General features: G+C 37.3%; 1 protein-coding gene across 4 annotated transcripts in view; it reads right to left on the bottom strand.

Moving 5' to 3' along the window:
* Positions 1–19020, bottom strand: part of UBR1 (ubiquitin protein ligase E3 component n-recognin 1) — a 162186-nt gene that overhangs the window by 91722 nt on the left and 51444 nt on the right. For all 4 annotated transcript variants that reach the window (XM_009005311.5, XM_002753370.6, XM_078334075.1 and 1 more), the window contains exons 7-14: positions 12354–12416; positions 12007–12130; positions 11398–11505; positions 10404–10492; positions 8417–8515; positions 7269–7426; positions 1390–1489; positions 109–237 (exon numbers count right to left, since the gene is read on the bottom strand). In XM_009005311.5, coding sequence (XP_009003559.1) covers positions 109–237; positions 1390–1489; positions 7269–7426; positions 8417–8515; positions 10404–10492; positions 11398–11505; positions 12007–12130; positions 12354–12416 — 870 coding nt within the window. The remainder of the gene's footprint in view (positions 1–108; positions 238–1389; positions 1490–7268; positions 7427–8416; positions 8516–10403; positions 10493–11397; positions 11506–12006; positions 12131–12353; positions 12417–19020) is intronic.

The raw sequence follows: 19020 nt of genomic DNA on the forward strand, positions 1-19020 counted from the left end.
GTATGAATAACAAAAACTTTACATCAAGAAGTTACAATATAAAACTATACTATTAGTAATTACTAAGGATGTAAAAAGGCACTGATCCTACTAACAAATCTTACTTACATCACAAGCACACCACTCTTGGAACATGAGTAAAATATTCTTCAATTGCATCTGTATAGCAATGGCAGCCTCCCAATCAGGATCCACTTCAATGTGTTGCCCAACCTGTCTTCGGATTTCTTCCATTCCCTGCAATTAACAGTTGGTCAATATTTACCTGTTTGGGCCCTCTCTCTTTGCTCTGCTCTTGGCAAAATATAAAACTGTCAGGATTCCCATGCATATATGCATAATATTATAACATGTCTGTTACACTAGGTCAGAATGCATGGGTTCAAATCCCAGTTCTCAGGTATATGCTCAGGGTTAGAACATGAAATGCAAAGCCCAGCCCTGTCTGGTATTTCTAGCCGTGTGACCCTGGGCAAATTATTTCTAAGCTTGGTTACTAAATGGATCCTTAGAGATTTTTTCTAAATGCAGTTCTTGTCAACTGAAAAGGGCATAAGTCAGACTCTAAAGAAGGATTAGAAACTAAGAAGTGAAGATACTAAATGTAGATGAATTCAGAAGGTTTAGGAGATGTCAAGATGAAAACACGTACCTTAACCTCATCACCTAACAACTGTGCATGCTTTCCATGGGTGAGGAAGCCAAAAAAATATGGGTTGTGCTTGCTGCACATGCAAGTAACCCTTACATGTAAAATGAGAATATTAACAGTAACTACGTAATAAGATTGCTATAAGGCTCAAAAGAAATCATGCATGAAAAGTACTTACTAAACATTTATCACATGATAAGCATACAGTAAACATTAACAGACGTAGCAATAGTAGACTGGGCCCAGTGGCTCACGCCTGTAGTCCCAGCACTTTGAGAGGCTGAGTCAGGCAGATCACAAGGTCAAGTGAGCAAGACCATCCTGGCCAACATGGTGAAACACCATCTCTACTAAAAACACAAAAATTAGCTGGGTGTGGTGCCGCAAACCTATAGTGCCAGCTACTCGAGAGGCTGAGGCAGAAGAATTGCTTGAACCCAGGAGGCAGAGGTTGCAGTGAGCTGAAATCGCGCCACTGTACTCCAGCCTGGCGACAGAGTGAGACTCCATCTCAAAAAAAAAAAAAAACCCCAAAAAAAACCAAAGTAGTAATAATAGTAAACTAAAGTATATAAAAAGATCTATCAAAACAGGATGAGTGAGTCAATATTTAAATCTTGTTTCTACTTTGCTGGATCAATTCTTTCTTGTATTAAATCCAACATTTGCTTTAAAAAGACTGGAGTTAAATTTTTAAAATAAATTTCTCTTACTGATGTACAGAAAAATGATCATACCTGCATACAGGTAAGAATCTTCAAAAAAGATCGAAAACCTTCAAGGAACTGCATTCTTAATCTTTCTGTCCATATTGTGGGTTTGCTGATCAGGATATACCTATTGTTTCAAGAAAGAAAGAAATATTTCAATTCTCTATTTTGAGATAATTTTAAAGTTCTCAGGGTTATAGACAATGTTGATTTATAAAAATTATGAATTGCAATTTCTTACAATAATTAGAAGCTCTGAGTAGAGCTAGAATTATTTATCCTGCCTTATTTTAAATACAACCAGTAAAACATGAATGCTCTAGAAAAGGCAGATAACAAGCTAACCCTGACTTCACACACTACATTCTCAGAGGTTAGTCTGATTAAGTGAACCTAGAAGTGACCAAGCCTGTCAAGCTAACTCTAGACAACCACAGTACAGATTCCCTACAACTGTTTCTACCTCCAGGAGGTAGAAAATCTGTTCCAAATCTCCTGACAACCTGGAAAAAGGATATAAGCACCTGTCATCTTGACTTGTACATCAGGATGTACTAGTTTCAAAAGATTAACTCATTTTAGCCTGTACTTTGTATGATCAATATTTCTTTTGACTGTAAAGACAATGACTGGTTTCACATATAATGGGAACAGTGTTTATCATGAAATGAGTCATCAGGAAGTAATTCACAAGTATTAAACACTATTTAGCACTTGACCAATGAGAATAAATTCCTGTTATATAGCAGGTATTGGAAACAAACATGGACAAGATACACCTGTCCTAAAGTTCAAAGTATAGTGAGAAAAACAGACACATACAGTAGACAGAAATTCAATGTTAAACACTAAAAGAATGTATAAAGGAAGTAATGTAGGTATATAAAGACAAAGCAACAAAAAAAAATACATTTTTTTGAATTGTAAAGATAGGATTGTGGTTTAATTTTTCTCACTCCTTAGATATCCATTAATATGTAAATGTACATTAAAAATAGAATAATCAAAGGAACTTCTTAAAGATATAACAGAAATATGCTAATTACCATCTAAATCTTTTAAAGCAAAAGATAAAAAAGATTAAAATTTAGGCCAGGGGAGGTGTATCATACTTGTAATCCCAGCACTTTGGGAGGCTGAAGCAGGTGGATCACAAGGTCAGGAGTTCAAGACCAGCCTGACCAAGATGGTGGAACCCTATCTCTATTAAAAATACAAAAATTAGCCAGATGCAGTGGCAGGAGCCTGTAATCACTGCTACTTGGGAGGCCGAGGCAGGAGAATTGCTTGAACCTGGGCGACAGAGGTTGCAGTGAGCTAAGATCCTGCCACTGCACTCCAGCCTGGGCGACACAGCAAGATTCCATCTCAAAATAAAAAAAAAGATTAAAAGTTTAAAATCTGTCATATTGAATAAACAGCATTCATGTTTTGTTGCTTTCTAGAGCACTACTACTCAAAGTGTGGTCTACTAACCCGTAACATCAGCCTCATCTGAATGCTCTTTATAGAAATGCAAAATCTTGGGCTCTAATCAGACTACTGAATATGAAGCCTCTTCCCCTGCCCCTGCACCCCAACCATGTTTTTTTTTGAAACTTGGCCTTACTCTGTTGCCCAGCTTGGAGTGCAGTGGTGCAATCATAGCTCACTGCAGCCTCAAACTCTCGAGCTCAAGTAATTCTTCTGCCTCAGCCTCTTCAATAGCTAAGACTACAGGCACATGCCACCAAACCTAGGTAATTTAATTTTTTTGTAGAGACAAAGTCTCACTATGTTGCCCAGGCTGGTTGCAACCTCCTGGCCTCAGCCTTAGAAATCACGTGAGCCAATGGAATCAGCCCCAGAATCTGAATTTTATAAAGCTCCCCAGATGATTTGCTTCTGCACAGCAAAGGAAACTATCAACAGAGTGAAGAAACAACCAACAGAATGGGAGAAAATTTTTGCAAACTATGCATTTGACAAAGGCCTAATAGCCAGCATCTATAAGGAACATAAACAAATTTAGAAGAAAAAAAAGAAATTAAAAAGTGGGTGAAAGATATGAACAGAACGCTTTTCAAAAGAAGACATACATGTGGCCAACAATCACATGAAATGAAGCCCAGCATCACTGAACATTAGAGAAATGCAAATCAAAACCACAATGAGGTACCATCTCACACCAGTCAGAATAGCTATTAAAAAGTAAAAAGTAACAGACACTGGGGAGATTGCAGGGGAAAAGGAAAGCTTATACACTGTTGGTGGGAGCATAAATTAATTCAAGCATTGTGGAAGACAGTGTAACAATTCCTTGAACACTTAAAAACAGAAATACCCAGCAATCTCATTACTGGGTATTCATCCAAAGACATATAATTCATTCTGTTATAAAGACACATGCACACATACGTTCACTGCAGCACATTCACAATAGAAAAGACATGGGATCAACCTAAATGCCCATCAATGACAGACTGGATAAAGAGCAAATGTGGTACATACACACCACAGAATACCGTGCAGCCAGAAAAAGAATGAGATCATGTTTTTTCTGGAAACATGAATGGAGCTAGAGGCCATTATCCTTGGCAAACTATCGCATGAACGGAAACCAAATGCCACATCTTCTCACTTACAAGTGGGAGCTAAATGATGAGAACACATGCACACACAGAGGGGAACAACACACACTGGGGTCTATCGGAGGATAGATGTTGGGAGGAGGGAGAGGATCAGGAAAAATAACTAATGGGCACTAGGCTTAACACCTGGGTGACGAAATAATCTTTACAACAAACCCCATAACACAAGTTTACCTATGTAACAAGCCTGCAAATGTATCCCTGAACTCAAAATAAAAGTTAAAAACAAAAAAAAAGGCAGCTCCCCAGATGATTTGCCTTCACATTAAAATTTGAGAAGCACTGATCTAGAAGACAATTTACATTTTTGGTTTCTAGCAATCTCACATAGCTCATGAGTGACCTCTACAGATTACCTACTAACTAAACAAGATATAAGAGATTGGAACAAACAAAAATATAAGGAAGAGAAGGAAAAGGAGTCTGTAGAAAAAAAATACATGGCAAAAAAGCAATGGGAAAAGAGGAAGAAAAGCGTGGACAGGGTGAGACAATAAGGGACAGATTTGGTTTGAGAGTGTGCTATACTTTCTGGAAATAGAACACAGGAAGAGGTCGAATAAAAGAATAATATTGTTCCTCAATAGAACCAAGGTTCAACTGTATCTCTTTTCTAAGTTGCATTTCCACAATAAATTAGCAACTGAGAAACCAAGTACCCCATGAGATACCTCTCACGGAGCAAGTGACAAAACTAAATTAATAGGCATATATTTTTTAGAACAAGAGAGGTAGTAATCTCTCCCTTCTATATTTTACTAGTCAGATCTCAGTTATAGCGCTGTGCTCATTTCTTGGCACATAAACAGTATACATGCACCCAGAACAGGTTCAGTAGAAAAGGATAATAATTTAGAAGTAATTTTAACCAACATGAAATGGAAACAGTTAAAGAAATAAATGTAACTTAATGTATAAAAGACTTGGCAGATATGACTGCTGACTTTAAATACTTCTTCAAGTTAAACAAGAACTGAAGTTCTTCTGAATGGACAAAGAGAACTAGAACCAGAAAATAAAAGCTACAAAAAAGATGTTCAATATGCAATAAGAACCTTTATAATAGTTGGAAGAAGCTATCCGAAGTTGGAATGTGCTGTTTTGAGAGAATGAAAATTTCCTAAGGTAGGCTGAAGAGTACCTACTAGTACCAACAAAATTATTTCATGCTGGGATACAGTCAGATACACAAACACAGGCTAAACTATGAAGACCTACAAATTCTGACAGAATTTAGACTTTATCCTGGAAACAAAATACATTAAGTGTGGTTATTTTCTAACTTATTTAAAAACAAGGATTCGGGGGGAAATTAGTAAATAAATATGTAAGGAAAGACTAAGATGTGACTGCAGAATTTCTATAATGAGAGACTGAGAAAACAATGAACACAAATTATTTGCTAAATAAAGGTTTTTTGTGATTGGTGTTTTAGGCCAGGTTTCAGAGCAGGTTTTGTGTTGCTGTTTCTGTATCCTGTGAGGCTACATGATATAATGAAAAGAATATGAGTTTCACAGATAAAAAGTGTTTATGATCATATCTCAGTTCTGTCACTTACTAGCTTTGTGACCTTAGGCAAACATTTACAATCTACACACAAAAGTAGATTGTATCAACTACCTTCTAAGAATGCTGCAAGAATAAAATCAGGTAAAATAACCAAAGCTCCTTGGCACATAGTTACTAATAAATTTCACAGAATCCTTGTGAGAGTGAATTACACAGTAACCGTCAAACAGATCCCAAAATGTGTTAATTTTCCCTTCCCCTGGTCAATAAAGATATCCATATTTAGGATGGGGTGTAGGGGAGGAATTGTAAGCATCGGAAGATTTAAAGTTGCCTTCCAAACCAGGGACCTTAAAGTTCTATTATAAGGGCAGGTATTTAGGGATGTGCTGGCTTGAAATTATTCACCGTAGAGACTAACTATAGTCAGAGAGTATATGTACCACTTATCTGGATATAAAAATAACTCAGTTATAAAAAAAGCTTCACAGTAATGAGAACCACAGTAGAGAGATTCTTTTTTTTTTCTATAAAGTAGACCAAGGATAGTCACTGACTTAACAATAACTTTAAGTACTGCCATTAGCAGTTTTTGTTTTGCACATCTCATTTTTGCACAATTTGGATAAGAAACAAATTTCAATCACAGTGGCTACATATTGATTAACTGCTGAATTTACCTACCATCTCTACTTATAATGAAGATAAACCAAAACAATTTACTAAAATTTATTTTATTTTTTTAGAGATAGAATCCCACGCTGCTGCGTAGGCTGGAGTGCAGTAGCATGATCATAGTTTACTGTAACCTCAAATTCCTGGAGTCAAGTGATCTATCTTCTCACCTCTGTATCCTGAGAAGCTAGGAATAAAGGCTTGCACTGCCGTGCCTGGCTAATTTTTATTTTTATTTTTGTAGAAACAAGGTCTTCCTATGCTGTCCCATGCTGGTCTGATATAGATGCAATTTTTTAAAATGGAGTATTTTCAGTCTGTGGTTGGTTGACCGACAGATAGGGAGAATCAACTGTATAGGAAAAAGGGAGTTTAAAAACCATAGCTAGGTGTGGTAGCTCATGCCTGTAATCTCAACACTTTCAGAGGCCAAAGCAGAAGGACTGCTTGAGCCCAGGAGGTCGAAATTAGCCTGAGCAACAAAAAGTGAGACTCCATCTCTACAGAACAATAAAAAATTAGCCAGTTGTGGTGGGACATGCCTGTGGTCCCAGCTACATCGGAGGTTGAGGCAGGAGTATCACTTGAGGCCATGAGGTTGAGACTACAGTGAGCCATGTTTGCATCACTGCACTCTAGCTTGGGCAACACAGCAGGATGCTGTCTCAAAAAAAAAAAAGAAAAGAAAAGAAAATAGAAAATAAGAAAAAGAAAGAAATTTACATCAATAGATTATCTGAAACTATGTATAAAGAGACTATACAGGAAGGACAAAACCAAAGCATGAAAGTGGAAGTGAGTGAAAAGTAAGGTAATTACAATGGAAATGCATTTGGTGACCCCAGGAGACCCCAAGTTTCTGTAAGAGGCCTCTCCACAATACTTACTTTATTAACCAGGTTTTACAACTCAATAAAAAGCGTTTACTGAAGACATTTATTAACACAAGGCAGTAACATTTCTTTGTACTTGCCATCATTATAAAGAGAATTCTAGATAAGTAAAATGATCAGAGGATTACTTATAAGACAGAGCAAATAAGCACACTGAGTTTAACAGGTGCCTTCACTTTTAACTTGAACAACTTACTTTAGGTCACATATTACTGCATATACTCTTCCCAATTTGTCCTGGCTATAACCCTGGAAGTTGAATTTATTGTTCCTGTCCAAGTACTCAGGCAAAACTTCTAGTAGAGTTTCAGTAATGATAGAGATGACATTCTGCTCTTCAATAAGATGTCGAGCCTGCAGAATATTTCAGGAATATTGTCTTTAGAATTAACTCATTGTGGTATGGACTTGATTTATTCATTCATTTGGTTAGTAAGTCATTTTTAATAAATGTTTGTTATTGAATGTTAAACACAGTCCTTAGTCTCACTGAATAGCAACTACTAAGAAGTTATTTTCTAAAAGGAAAAATTCCCTACTCCTCCATAACTAGACAACACATATCTGGATACCCCAAATCCACTATACACATTATCTAGATAAATGTTTATCATCAGTAATCACACAATTAAGCCGGGTTTGTGGTGGCTCAAGCTTGTAATCCCAGCACTATGGGAGGCAGAGGCAGGCAGATCACCTGAGGTCAGGAGTTTGAGACTAGCCTGGCCAACATAGTGAAACGCTGTCTCTACTAAAAATATAAAAATTAGCTGGGCATGGTGATGCATGCCTGTAATCCCAGCTACTTGGGTGACTGAGGCACGAGAATCACTTGAACCCAGGAGGTGGAGGCTGCAGTGAGCCAAGATCATCCCACTGCACCTCCAGCCAGGCGTCACAAGCAAGACTCTGTCAAGAAAAAAAAAAAGAAAGAAAGAAAAGAAGTAGTATACAAAGGAAGCAGAATCTTCCATTCTCCTCCCAGGCCTATGTATCACCATCTCTCCCAAATGCTTGACAGGCACACCACCAGGCTTCTTAGTTTTATCTTCCTCTATCTGCCTACAAACAATTCTTAAAATATTTTTGGTACTGAAAAGGCAACATTCGTAAGTTACTAAGGTATTCTAGAAAGAAACCAGCTCTAGGTGTTATCTGCATTGACTAGGACATGTGAACCAAGGCAGTGACTAGTTAACTAGTCCTTGGGTACCAATGAAGAATTCACATAACCCAACTTAGTGATTCTAACATTGCTCTAATTTGATTCAACATTAAGTGAAATTCTTACAAAGCAAAACAAGTTTTACTTAGGAAGACTGAAAAGGAATAATCAATACATACCAGAGTAGGAACAGTAAACATCTGAACTGAAAGTGCAGTTATAGAGATACTTCTGTCATGATCATCACTGATATATTCTTTCTGCAGTTGTTTATAATACTGAAATATACAGAAAATCAATTAAAAATCACTACTAAAGACTTTAAAAAAATCCCAATCTTAATAACTGCTACAAGGTTGTTTCTATCTATAAAATGTCAAGTAATATAATTCCTATTTATTAAGGCAAGATATTATAATCAGCAAAAATATCTTAGAAGGAGAAAAACAACAAATCAAGTAAAAATTCACATACTCAATTTAGCAGATAGGAGTGGAAACTATTAAAACATATACACCGGGAGGGCAGGCAGTTTAAAAAAAAAAAGACAAACAAAAAAAAACAACAGATGACTGTAATGGTATACTTTATCCTTTCTCCAAACAGAATCTGAGGCAATCTTTAGCAGCTTCTACTCTAATGGTATAGGGCAGGAGATACATCCAAAGTATTTAACAGCTGGTATAACCCAGAAAAACCAATCAATTAGATTGAATCCAGCCTTAAACAGAATGGATCCTGGCTATAAATAACTTCTTTCCCATACTGGTGCATAACAGCTACAAAACAACCCTGATATACTGGGAGAACAAAAATAGTAATATACTCAGTCACATAATAAGCATATGTATGTGTAAGGCACAAAGTTGGATACTTAACCTATGTAATTAATTTTACCCTCTGGAATTCCTACAAAGTTTAAGGGGTAACCATGGTGTACAGAAAAAAAAATCATTTAAGTAGGGAGATTAGCTTTTGTATAAGAAAACAAAATTTCACTTCAGATCACACATATGGTCCAATATTCTATATTTAAAGAGTTTTAGAAGAGAAAATCTTGAGTTGCCATCACTGCTGAAAGATAAGACATACAACAAATGTCTTAGTTAGTCTGAACATAAAATCCAGGGAATGCAGGTATCTTATCCCACAGTGTCATTTGCCTACAACAATCATTATTTCTTTCTCTGCTCCCAATTCCATCTTCAGTCCTATATGTATCTTAAGTCTTACAGAATTGCCTGCAACTCAAAATCAGAAGAAATCAACAAGTATTCATTGCATACCTTTATATAAGGCAAAGTAAAAGATTCAAAGGAGTCCCTGATTTGTATAACCTTGCAATCTAATTTGGCAGGTGGACAAAAAAACACAATAAGGTAAGATACATATGATAGATTAATAAAACATTAAAACGCTGTAAAGGTTAGCCTGGCATTTTAGCTTCCAACAATTAAATAGAACTCTTGGTCACCTAATTCCTGCCCCCTGCTTTAGCATGCACATCTGGTCTTCCTTTCTGCTATCCTTTTCAATTACTCACTTCTATTCTTATTATACTAACAGGCAAATAAATGATTAGAAAGATTGAATGCACATGTGAATGTGATAACCTCCCTTAGCTCTGGGTCAATAGGTTATTTTCCACCTATCTCTTCTCCAAGAATGCTGTTTCCATACTACCAAATGACATTTGTGAAAATATTTATGTAATGTATGAGAACAAACTTTTTTTTTTTTTTGGAGATGGAGCCTCCCTCTGTCACCTATGCTGGAGTGTAGTATCGTGATCTTGGCTCACTGCAAGCTCTGCCTTCCAGGTTCAAGCAATTTTCCTGCCTCAGCTTCTTGAGTAGCTGGGACTACAGGTGCCTGCCACCATGCCTGGCTAGTTTTTATATTTTTAGTAGAGACAGAGTTTCACCAGTTGTCCAGGCCAGTCTTGAACTCCTGACCTCAAATGATCCACCCAAATCCTAGCACTTTTGGACTCCCAAAATACTAGGATTACAGGCGTGAGCCAACCTGCAGGGCCAAGAACTAACTTTTGACAAAGAAATAAATAATGACATTTAATTCTTGATTCATAATTATCCCTGTTTCCATTAATTCATTTATAAAAACTGCCTATTTCTATTTATTGATAACTAATTCATAAATAATTACCTTCACAAATTCCATAGCAAAGAGTTTTTTGTATTCCATCTCCATAAAAAAACTGCTGAAGATCAATTCATGAAGGATCTTACGGGCACCTATAGATTATTTTGGGGAGAGTAGGGGAATAAGAGGAAATCACCAAGGCAAAAACCAAAAACATTCCAGCTATTAGAGTGATAGAATATCAGAATTATTTCATATGCACCTCTCCCACCACTTCATCTTACACTTCAATTTATCCTCTCCCAACCTTTTCATTCTTTTTCTATTTAACTCAAAAGTACCCTAATTCTGTACTTTTCCTTCTCCATGCTTTTAGTTTTTCTCTTGACTTTTGTGTTTTGTTCTTCATTTAGATTTTTTTTTTGAGATGGAGTTTCGCTTTTGTTACCCAGGCTGGAGTGCAATGGCACGATCTTGGCTCACCGCAACCACCGCAACCTCCGCCTCCTGGGTTCAGGCAATTCTCCTGCCTCAGCCTCCTGATTAGCTGGTATTACAGGCACGCACCACCATGCCCAGCTAATTTTTTGTATTTTTAGTAGAGACAGGGTTTCACCATGTTGACCAGGATGGTCTCGATCTCTTGACCTCGTGATCTACCTGCCTCGGCCTCCCAAAGTGCTGGGATTACAGGCTTGAGCCATCGCGCCTGGCCTCATTTAGATTTTTACAATGAAAACTAATAGTTTTTTTTTTTTGCCACTCGATAATGGCACTACATGAATATATAGATATGTGTATAGACATATACATATATACTCTTTTTGACTGGCTCTCACTAAATGAAAAGACTCTGTACTTAAAAGACAACATCCTGGGTTTTAACACCAAAGAATACATACTGACCGGTTAAACTTTATATTCACATGTAATATCTTATCAATCAAGATCACAGATTTAATAACTAATATAATAAATAAAAGATATTACAGCTCTACTTTAAGGTCATAATCTTCCTTTGCTTCCCAACAAACAGCATAAGCAACTGTCTACTTACCTTTATAAAGCTTTGCATCCCAAAGCATTAACCTGCTTATGAGACAGGGATTCTCTGAGCCAGGTTCTTCTCTAAGGCATGCTTGGCAAAAGATCTGCCTAAAGTCACCTACAAACAAAAGAGGTCACACAACTAAACAACTTGCATTCTTTTTTTTTTTTTAAATAGAGATTGGTCTTGGTCTGTTGCCCAGGCTGGTCTTGAACTCCTGGGCTCAAGCGATCCTCCTGCCTTGGCCTCTCACAGTGCTGGGATTACAGTCATAAGCCACTATACTTAGCCATAATTTTTATTCTTATAATATTTCTCCTAAAAGTACATTTCCCATAATAACATATAAAAAGACTAACAGTAATCCTCCCACATTTGATGTAAAGAATAATTCTGTCAATATCAAAGACTCAACAACCAATAAAAAGATAGTACTTGATACTGTGCACTTGAAATAATACCTTATGATATCATGCATCTGAAATGCAATCCTGAAAATTAATGAAGTGTATAAACCAAAAAAAAACTTTATTTCATACACAAATGGCATTTTAAAATTTGTGGCTATAAAAAACACAATATTTTATCAGAAACAAGAAAAACAGGAGGTATGCTTACTTGAATAGCTCATAATTTTGTTCATCCAGGAACCAAGACGCAAAGCAAATTTCTGATGAGCCATAATATCTGAGTGTAATACTTCCACATGAAGTGGATGTTGAGAGACATTTTCTGAATGACTCTACAAACGAAGGGAACAAACCAAAAAACCAGCATTTAAAACTTGCTTTCAGCTGAGGGATCTAGACTTAAAAAAAAGAAATCACATAATCCTGTCAGTTCCAAATCTCTGCATCTAGGTGCCCCAAACCACTTCAACAATATCACTCAAATCATTCTACTTGGGTTCTTATAGTGTACATTTGTCTTTAACATCTCTCTTTCCCCATAATTCAGGAAGTTACCTTTATGTCTTCCTTTGCTTCCTGGCAAGCAGCATAACCACCTACTTTAACAGCCCGACGACCCTAATTATAGACAATAGTGAGAATTACGTACTGAAATGATAACCACAATCAATAACCAATATGTAGCCCAAAGACTTAATGAACTCTCAATTACTAAACACTTGTTGACTAAAAGTTTTAAGATACTGGAACAATACGTGAAAGACACATACAAATGTTTCACACCCTTATGAAGCATGAGAACTTTCAATACCTCTAGGAGAGACGTTCTATAATTTAAGATACTGAGTTTCTTGCCTGCAAGAATGCCAGTTCTTTAGTTACTGTAGTGTCCTCTCTACTTATATGAAACAATGACTCAGGTTTTCTAAACTTCCGCTATGTGTTTAAAATATTCTTTATGAATGAATTAACAGCTCCTTAACATGTATCCTAATATATACTTGTGGCCCATTAAATGGCTGGAAGTATAGCTGAACTATTAATTCCACCAGTCCTGGAGGCAGTCATGCAAGGTCTACATAGAATTTCTTGTGGCTCATTCTTTTACCCATCTATAAAAATTTATCGTTTTCTATGTGTGCCATTTGAATACAGTCAGGAAGCACTGTCTTCCTCATTTAACCTTTACAATCACCCTATGAAAAAGGTATACCCCATTGTACAGATGACAAAAAGAAAAACAAGACAGAATTAATATATCTCCAAATCAGAAAGTTAGCAAGTGACAGATTCAGAGATACATGACAAGCAGTTCATCTCCAGTCTGCACTTCTAGCCATCCTATAATAGTCCCTCTTAAGCTCCTTAGGACATAAGCATAAGAACTATCCAAATATATTTGGACTACTCATTATACCAGCAAGGTTGCCGTTACAGAAAAAGAAAAATGCACAAAACCCAGGCCGTAAGAGATTTTTAAAAGAACAGATAAGACAAGAATAGTTCTATAAACTCTAGCTCAATGACCTTATGTGATGCTAGCAATTAACCTAAAGTAGTGGATCTCAATAAACAGGGGGAGGAAAACAACCTCATATCCATATTTTTTGGCTGCTATCAAAAATTGTCAGGAGAGTTGGCTGCTGATCATAGTGGACAGGAGGCAGGACTAGATGTAGCTCCGACTCGGATAGAGCAGTGCATGGAGGCTCACATCATGAATTTTAACTCCAGAACGACTGCAAGAACAAACCAGGAATCCAGAGAGGACCCACAGAACTTCTGAAGGAAGAAAACTGCTCCTGCAGGACCTGGGTGCACCCCAAATACTCACTCTCACTACTAGCTATCTACCCAGAGGAAGTCATTACACGAAAGATACTTGCATATGCATGTTAACAGCAGCACAGTTCATAACTGCAAAATCATGGAACAAACTCAAATGCCTATCAATCAACAACTGGATAAGGAAACTATGGTGTATACACATACACACACGCATGCACAAACACGATGGACTACCACTAAGCCATAAAAAGAAATGAACTGACGGCATTTGCAGCAACTCGAATGAGACTGGAGATTATTATTCTAAGTGAAGTGACTCAGGAATAGAAAACCAAACATCATATATTCTCACTGATACGTGGGAGCTAAACTATGAGGATGCAAACACATAAGAATGACAGAATGAACTTTGGGGACTTGGGGGGAAGGGTTGGAGAGGAACGAGGGATAAAAGACTACAAAGAGGGTGCAGTATATACTGCTCGGGTGATGAGTGCACTAAAATCTCACAAATCACCACTAAAGAACTTACTCATGTAACCAAATACCACCTGTACCACAGTAAGCTATGGGAAAAAAAAATGAGTTGGCTATAAAAAAAAAAACCACTAATAACAAGTATTAACAAGGATGTGGAGAAACCCTGTGCACTGCTGGAGAATATATAAAATGGTGCAGGTGCTATTGAAAATGGTATAGTGGTTCCTTAAGAAATTACAAATAAGGGAATCCTTCCCAAATCATTTTATGAGACAACATCATCCTGATACCACAACCCGGCAGAGACTAAACAAGAAAAGAAAACTTCAGGCCAATATCCATGATGAACATAGATGCAAAAATCTTCAATAAAATACTGGCAAGCTGATTGCAACAGCACATCGAAAAGCTTATCCATCATGATCAAGTAGGATTCATCCCGGGAATGCAAGGCTGGTTCAACATACGCAAGTCTATAAACGTAATTCACCACATAAATAGAACCAAAAACAAAAACCACATGATTATCTCAATTGATGCAGAGAAAGCCTTTGACAAAATTCAACAGCTTTTATGCTTAAAAACCCTCAATAAACTCAGTATTGATGAACCGTATCTCAAAATAATAAAAGCTATTTACAACAAACCAACAGCCAATATCATACTGAATGGGCAAACACTGGAAGCATTCCCTTTGAAATCTGGAACTAGACAAGGATGCCCTCTCTCACCACTCCTATTCAATATAGTACTGGAAGTTCTAGCCAGAGCAATCAGGCAAGAAAAGGAAATAAAGGGTATTCAAATAGGAAAGGAGGAAGCCAAAGTGTCTCTATTTGCAGACGACATGATAGTATACCTAGAAGACCCCATTGTCTCAGCCCAAAATCTCCTGAAACTGATAAGCAACTTCAGCAAAGTCTCAGGATATAAAATCAATGTGCAAAAATCACAAGCATTCCTATACACCAATAACAGACTGAAAGAGAGCCAAATCAAGAACAAACTGGCATTCACAATTGCTACAAAGAAAATAAAATACCTAGGACAACTCACAAGGAACGTAAAGGACCTCTTCAAGGAGAACTACAAACCACTGCTCAACAAAATAAGAGAGGACACAAACAGATGGAGAAATGCTCCATGTTCATGGTTAGGAAGAATCAATATTGTGAAAATGGCCATACTGCCCAAAGTAATTTACAGATTCAATGCTATCCCCAACAAGCTACCAATGACCTTCTTCACAGAACTGGAAAAAACCACCATGGACTTCATATGGAACCAAAAGAGAGCCCACATAGCCAAGTCAATTCTAAGTAAAAAGAACACAGTGGGAGGCAACACACTACCAGACTTTAAACTATACTACAAGGCTACAGTAATCAAAACAGCATGGTACTGGTACCAAAACAGAGATATACACCAATGGAACAGAACAGAGGTCTCAGAGGCAATAAAACAGATCTACAACCATACAATCTTTGATAAACCTGACAAAAACAAGCAATGGGGAAAGGACTCCCTCTTTAATAAATGGTGTTGGGAAAACTGGCTAGCCATGTGCAGAAAGCAGAAACTGGACCCCTTCCTGACACTTTACACTAAAATTGACTCCAGATGGATTAAAGACTTAAACGTAAGACATAACACCATAAAAACCCTAGAAGAAAATCTAGGCAAAACCATTCAGGACATAGGAGTAGGCAAGGACTTCATGAACAAAACACCAAAAGCATTGGCAACAAAAGACAAAATAGACAAATGGGACCTAATGAACCTCCACAGCTTCTGCACGGCAAAAGAAACAGTCATTAGAGTGAATTGGCAACCAACAGAATGGGAAAAAATTTCTGCAGTTTACCCATCTGACAAAGGGCTGATATCCGGAATTTACAAAGAACTAAAACAGATTTACAAGAACAAAACAAACAAGCCCATTCAAAAGTGGGCAAAGGATATGAACAGACACTTTACAAAAGAAGACATACATGAAGGCAACAAACATATGAAAAAATGCTCATCATCACTGGTCATTAGAGAGATGCAAATCAAAACTACATTGAGATACTATCTCACGCCAGTTAGAATGGCAATCATTAAAAAATCTGGAGACAGCAGATGCTGGAGAGGATGTGGAGAAATAGGAACATTTTTACACTGCTGGTGGGAGTATAAATTAGTTCAACCATTGTGGAAGACAGTGTGGCGATTCCTCAAGGACCTAGAAATAGAAATTCCATTTGACCCAGCAATCCCATTACTGGGTATATATCCAAAGGACTATAAATCATTCCACTATAAGGACACATGCACACAAATGTTCATTGCAGCACTGCTTACAAAAGCAAAGATCTGGAATCAACCCAAATGCCCATCGATGATAGACTGGACAGGGAAAATGTGGCACATATACACCATGGAATATTATGCAGCAATCAAAAACGATGAATTTGTGTCCTTTGTAGGGACATGTATGAACCTGGAGAACATCATTCTCAGCAAACTGACACAAGAACAGAAAATGAAATACTGCATGTTCTCATTCATAGGTGGGTGATGAACAATGAGAACACACGGACACAAGGAGGGGAGCACTACACACTAGAGTCTGTCGGTGGGAATAGCGGAGGGAAAGTGGGGAGAGGGGAGTTGGGGAGAGATAGCATGGGGAGAAAGTCAGATATAGGTGAAGGGGAGGAAGGCAGCAAATCACACTGCCACGTGTGTACCTATGCAACTGTCTTGCATGTTCTTCACATGTACCCCAAAACCTAAAATGCAATAAAAAAAAAGGTAACCCTTGAAGATTAAATAAAAAAAGAAAAAAAAAAAGAAATTAGAAATAGAATTCTTATATGATCCAGCAATTCCACTTATGGGCATGTTCCCAAAAGAACTGAAAACAAGGACTTGAACGAGCATTTGTGGATTCATGTTCATAAGAGCATTATTCACAATAGCAAAAGGTGGAAGCAACCCAAGTGTCCACTGACAAGATGCACAGGTAAACAAAATATGATGTGTGTGCATACATAGTGTATACAATACAAAACTGTACTCTGTGTATATATATATATATGCCATATATATGTCATATACTCTATGTATGTATATACCACATATATGTGTATATATATATATACAGTAAAAAAACATTATACAAATGTAATATCTATATATAAACATATATTACACACATAGTATAACATTCAGCCTTAAAAATCCCACTACTTGACAAAATATGTGTATTTTATATATATATATTATATGATATAATATTACACACATAGTATATTATTATTATTTTTTTTTTTTTTGAGACAGAGTTGCGCTCTTGTTACCCAAGCTGGAGTGCAATGGCGCCATCTCGGCTCACTGCAACCTCTGCCTCCTGGGTTCAAGCAATTCTCCTGCCTCAGCCTCCCGAGTAGCTGGGACTACAGGTGTGCGCCACCATGCCAGCTAATTTTTTGTATTTTTAGTAGAGACAGGGTTTCACCTCGTTGACCAGGACAGTCTCGATCTGTTGACCTCGTGATCCACCTGCCTCCTGAAGTGCTGGGATTATAGGTGTGAGCCACCGCGCCCGGCCAGTATAATATTATTTATTCAGCCTTATAAAAGAAAGAAATCCCACCACTTGATAAAATATGGATAAACTTTGAGAACATTATACTAAGTGAAATAAAGCAGTCACAAACAGACAAATACTGCATGATCCCACTTATATGAGTTATCTAAAATATTCAAGCTCTTAGAAAGCAGAATTGGTGGTTGCCAGGGGCTAGAGGGAGGGTAAAAGGGGGAATTGTCCAATGAATATAAAGTTTTAGTTCTGCAAGATGGAAAAGTTCTAGAGATCTGCTGTACAACAATGCATATAGTTAACACTAGTATACTGTGCCCCTAGAAAAGATTAAAATGGTAAATTTTATGTTATGTAGATTTTACCACCATTAAAAATTTTACTAAATGAATGAATGGAGATGGAGTCTTTCTCTGCAGTCCAGGCTAGAAGACAGTGGTGTGATCAAAGCTCACTACAGCCTTGAACTCCCAGGCTCAGCCTCCTAAGTAGCTGGGACTACAGAAATCCAACAAAAATAACCTTTCTTAGTGACCAAAAAATGGGGGTGGGAGTAGATCAACTGGAGGGAGGCAGTGTTTTCAAAGTACATGGGCATTTCTTTCTTCTTCTCTTCTCCATACTCCTAATTCTAATTTCCTAGGTTTGGGCTGCATGTCTACTCTGTAAAAAAAAAATTATTTCCAAGTGATTTCTAATAGGTTACCTTTATCCTCTTACTATAGCTGAAAACACAGAATTACAAGAGCATATCTTTAAGGGTTTGTAAAACAGACTAACTGCAAGAATTTCTTCTAGCCAAGGAGCACATTTTTCACCTTAATTGGGTGTACAACCTTATCTCATGTCCTATTTTACCTTCTGAATAATCATTTATTAAAGAACTTTTCTCGTAATCACCATCACCTTATGGAGTCTTGGGACCCCCAAAACAAGACAACCTATCAATAGGTAGATTAGCTGTAGCTACAGGCCTTCTCCACTTTGACTACAGAGGAGAGCAGTAAGAGGAATAAGACTAGGAAGAGATAGGGCAAAGACTGGGAGAAACAGATCTTTCCATTCCATATGAAAACCAACAAAGCACAGCCCCATGCTTTCCCAAGCCAATTCTTCTCCTGGGACACTGGTTTATCCTACTGGTATGTGTCTTCTGAGAGTCCTAAGATCATGGTAGCTTACAGTAATCTTCCCAGAATATATCTTGGTATCTACCAAGATTTTCTCTTATAATCTGCAATATTAACCATGTACATAAGGCAAAATATGACCTGGGGGCTGGGCACAGAGGCTCACACCTGTAATCTCAGAAATTTGGGAGGCCAAGGTGGGCAAATCATCTGAGCTCAGGAGTTCAAGGTAAGT

This window comes from Callithrix jacchus, chromosome 8 (assembly GCF_049354715.1).
Source record: "Callithrix jacchus isolate 240 chromosome 8, calJac240_pri, whole genome shotgun sequence".
Taxonomy (NCBI): Eukaryota; Metazoa; Chordata; class Mammalia; order Primates; family Cebidae; genus Callithrix; species Callithrix jacchus.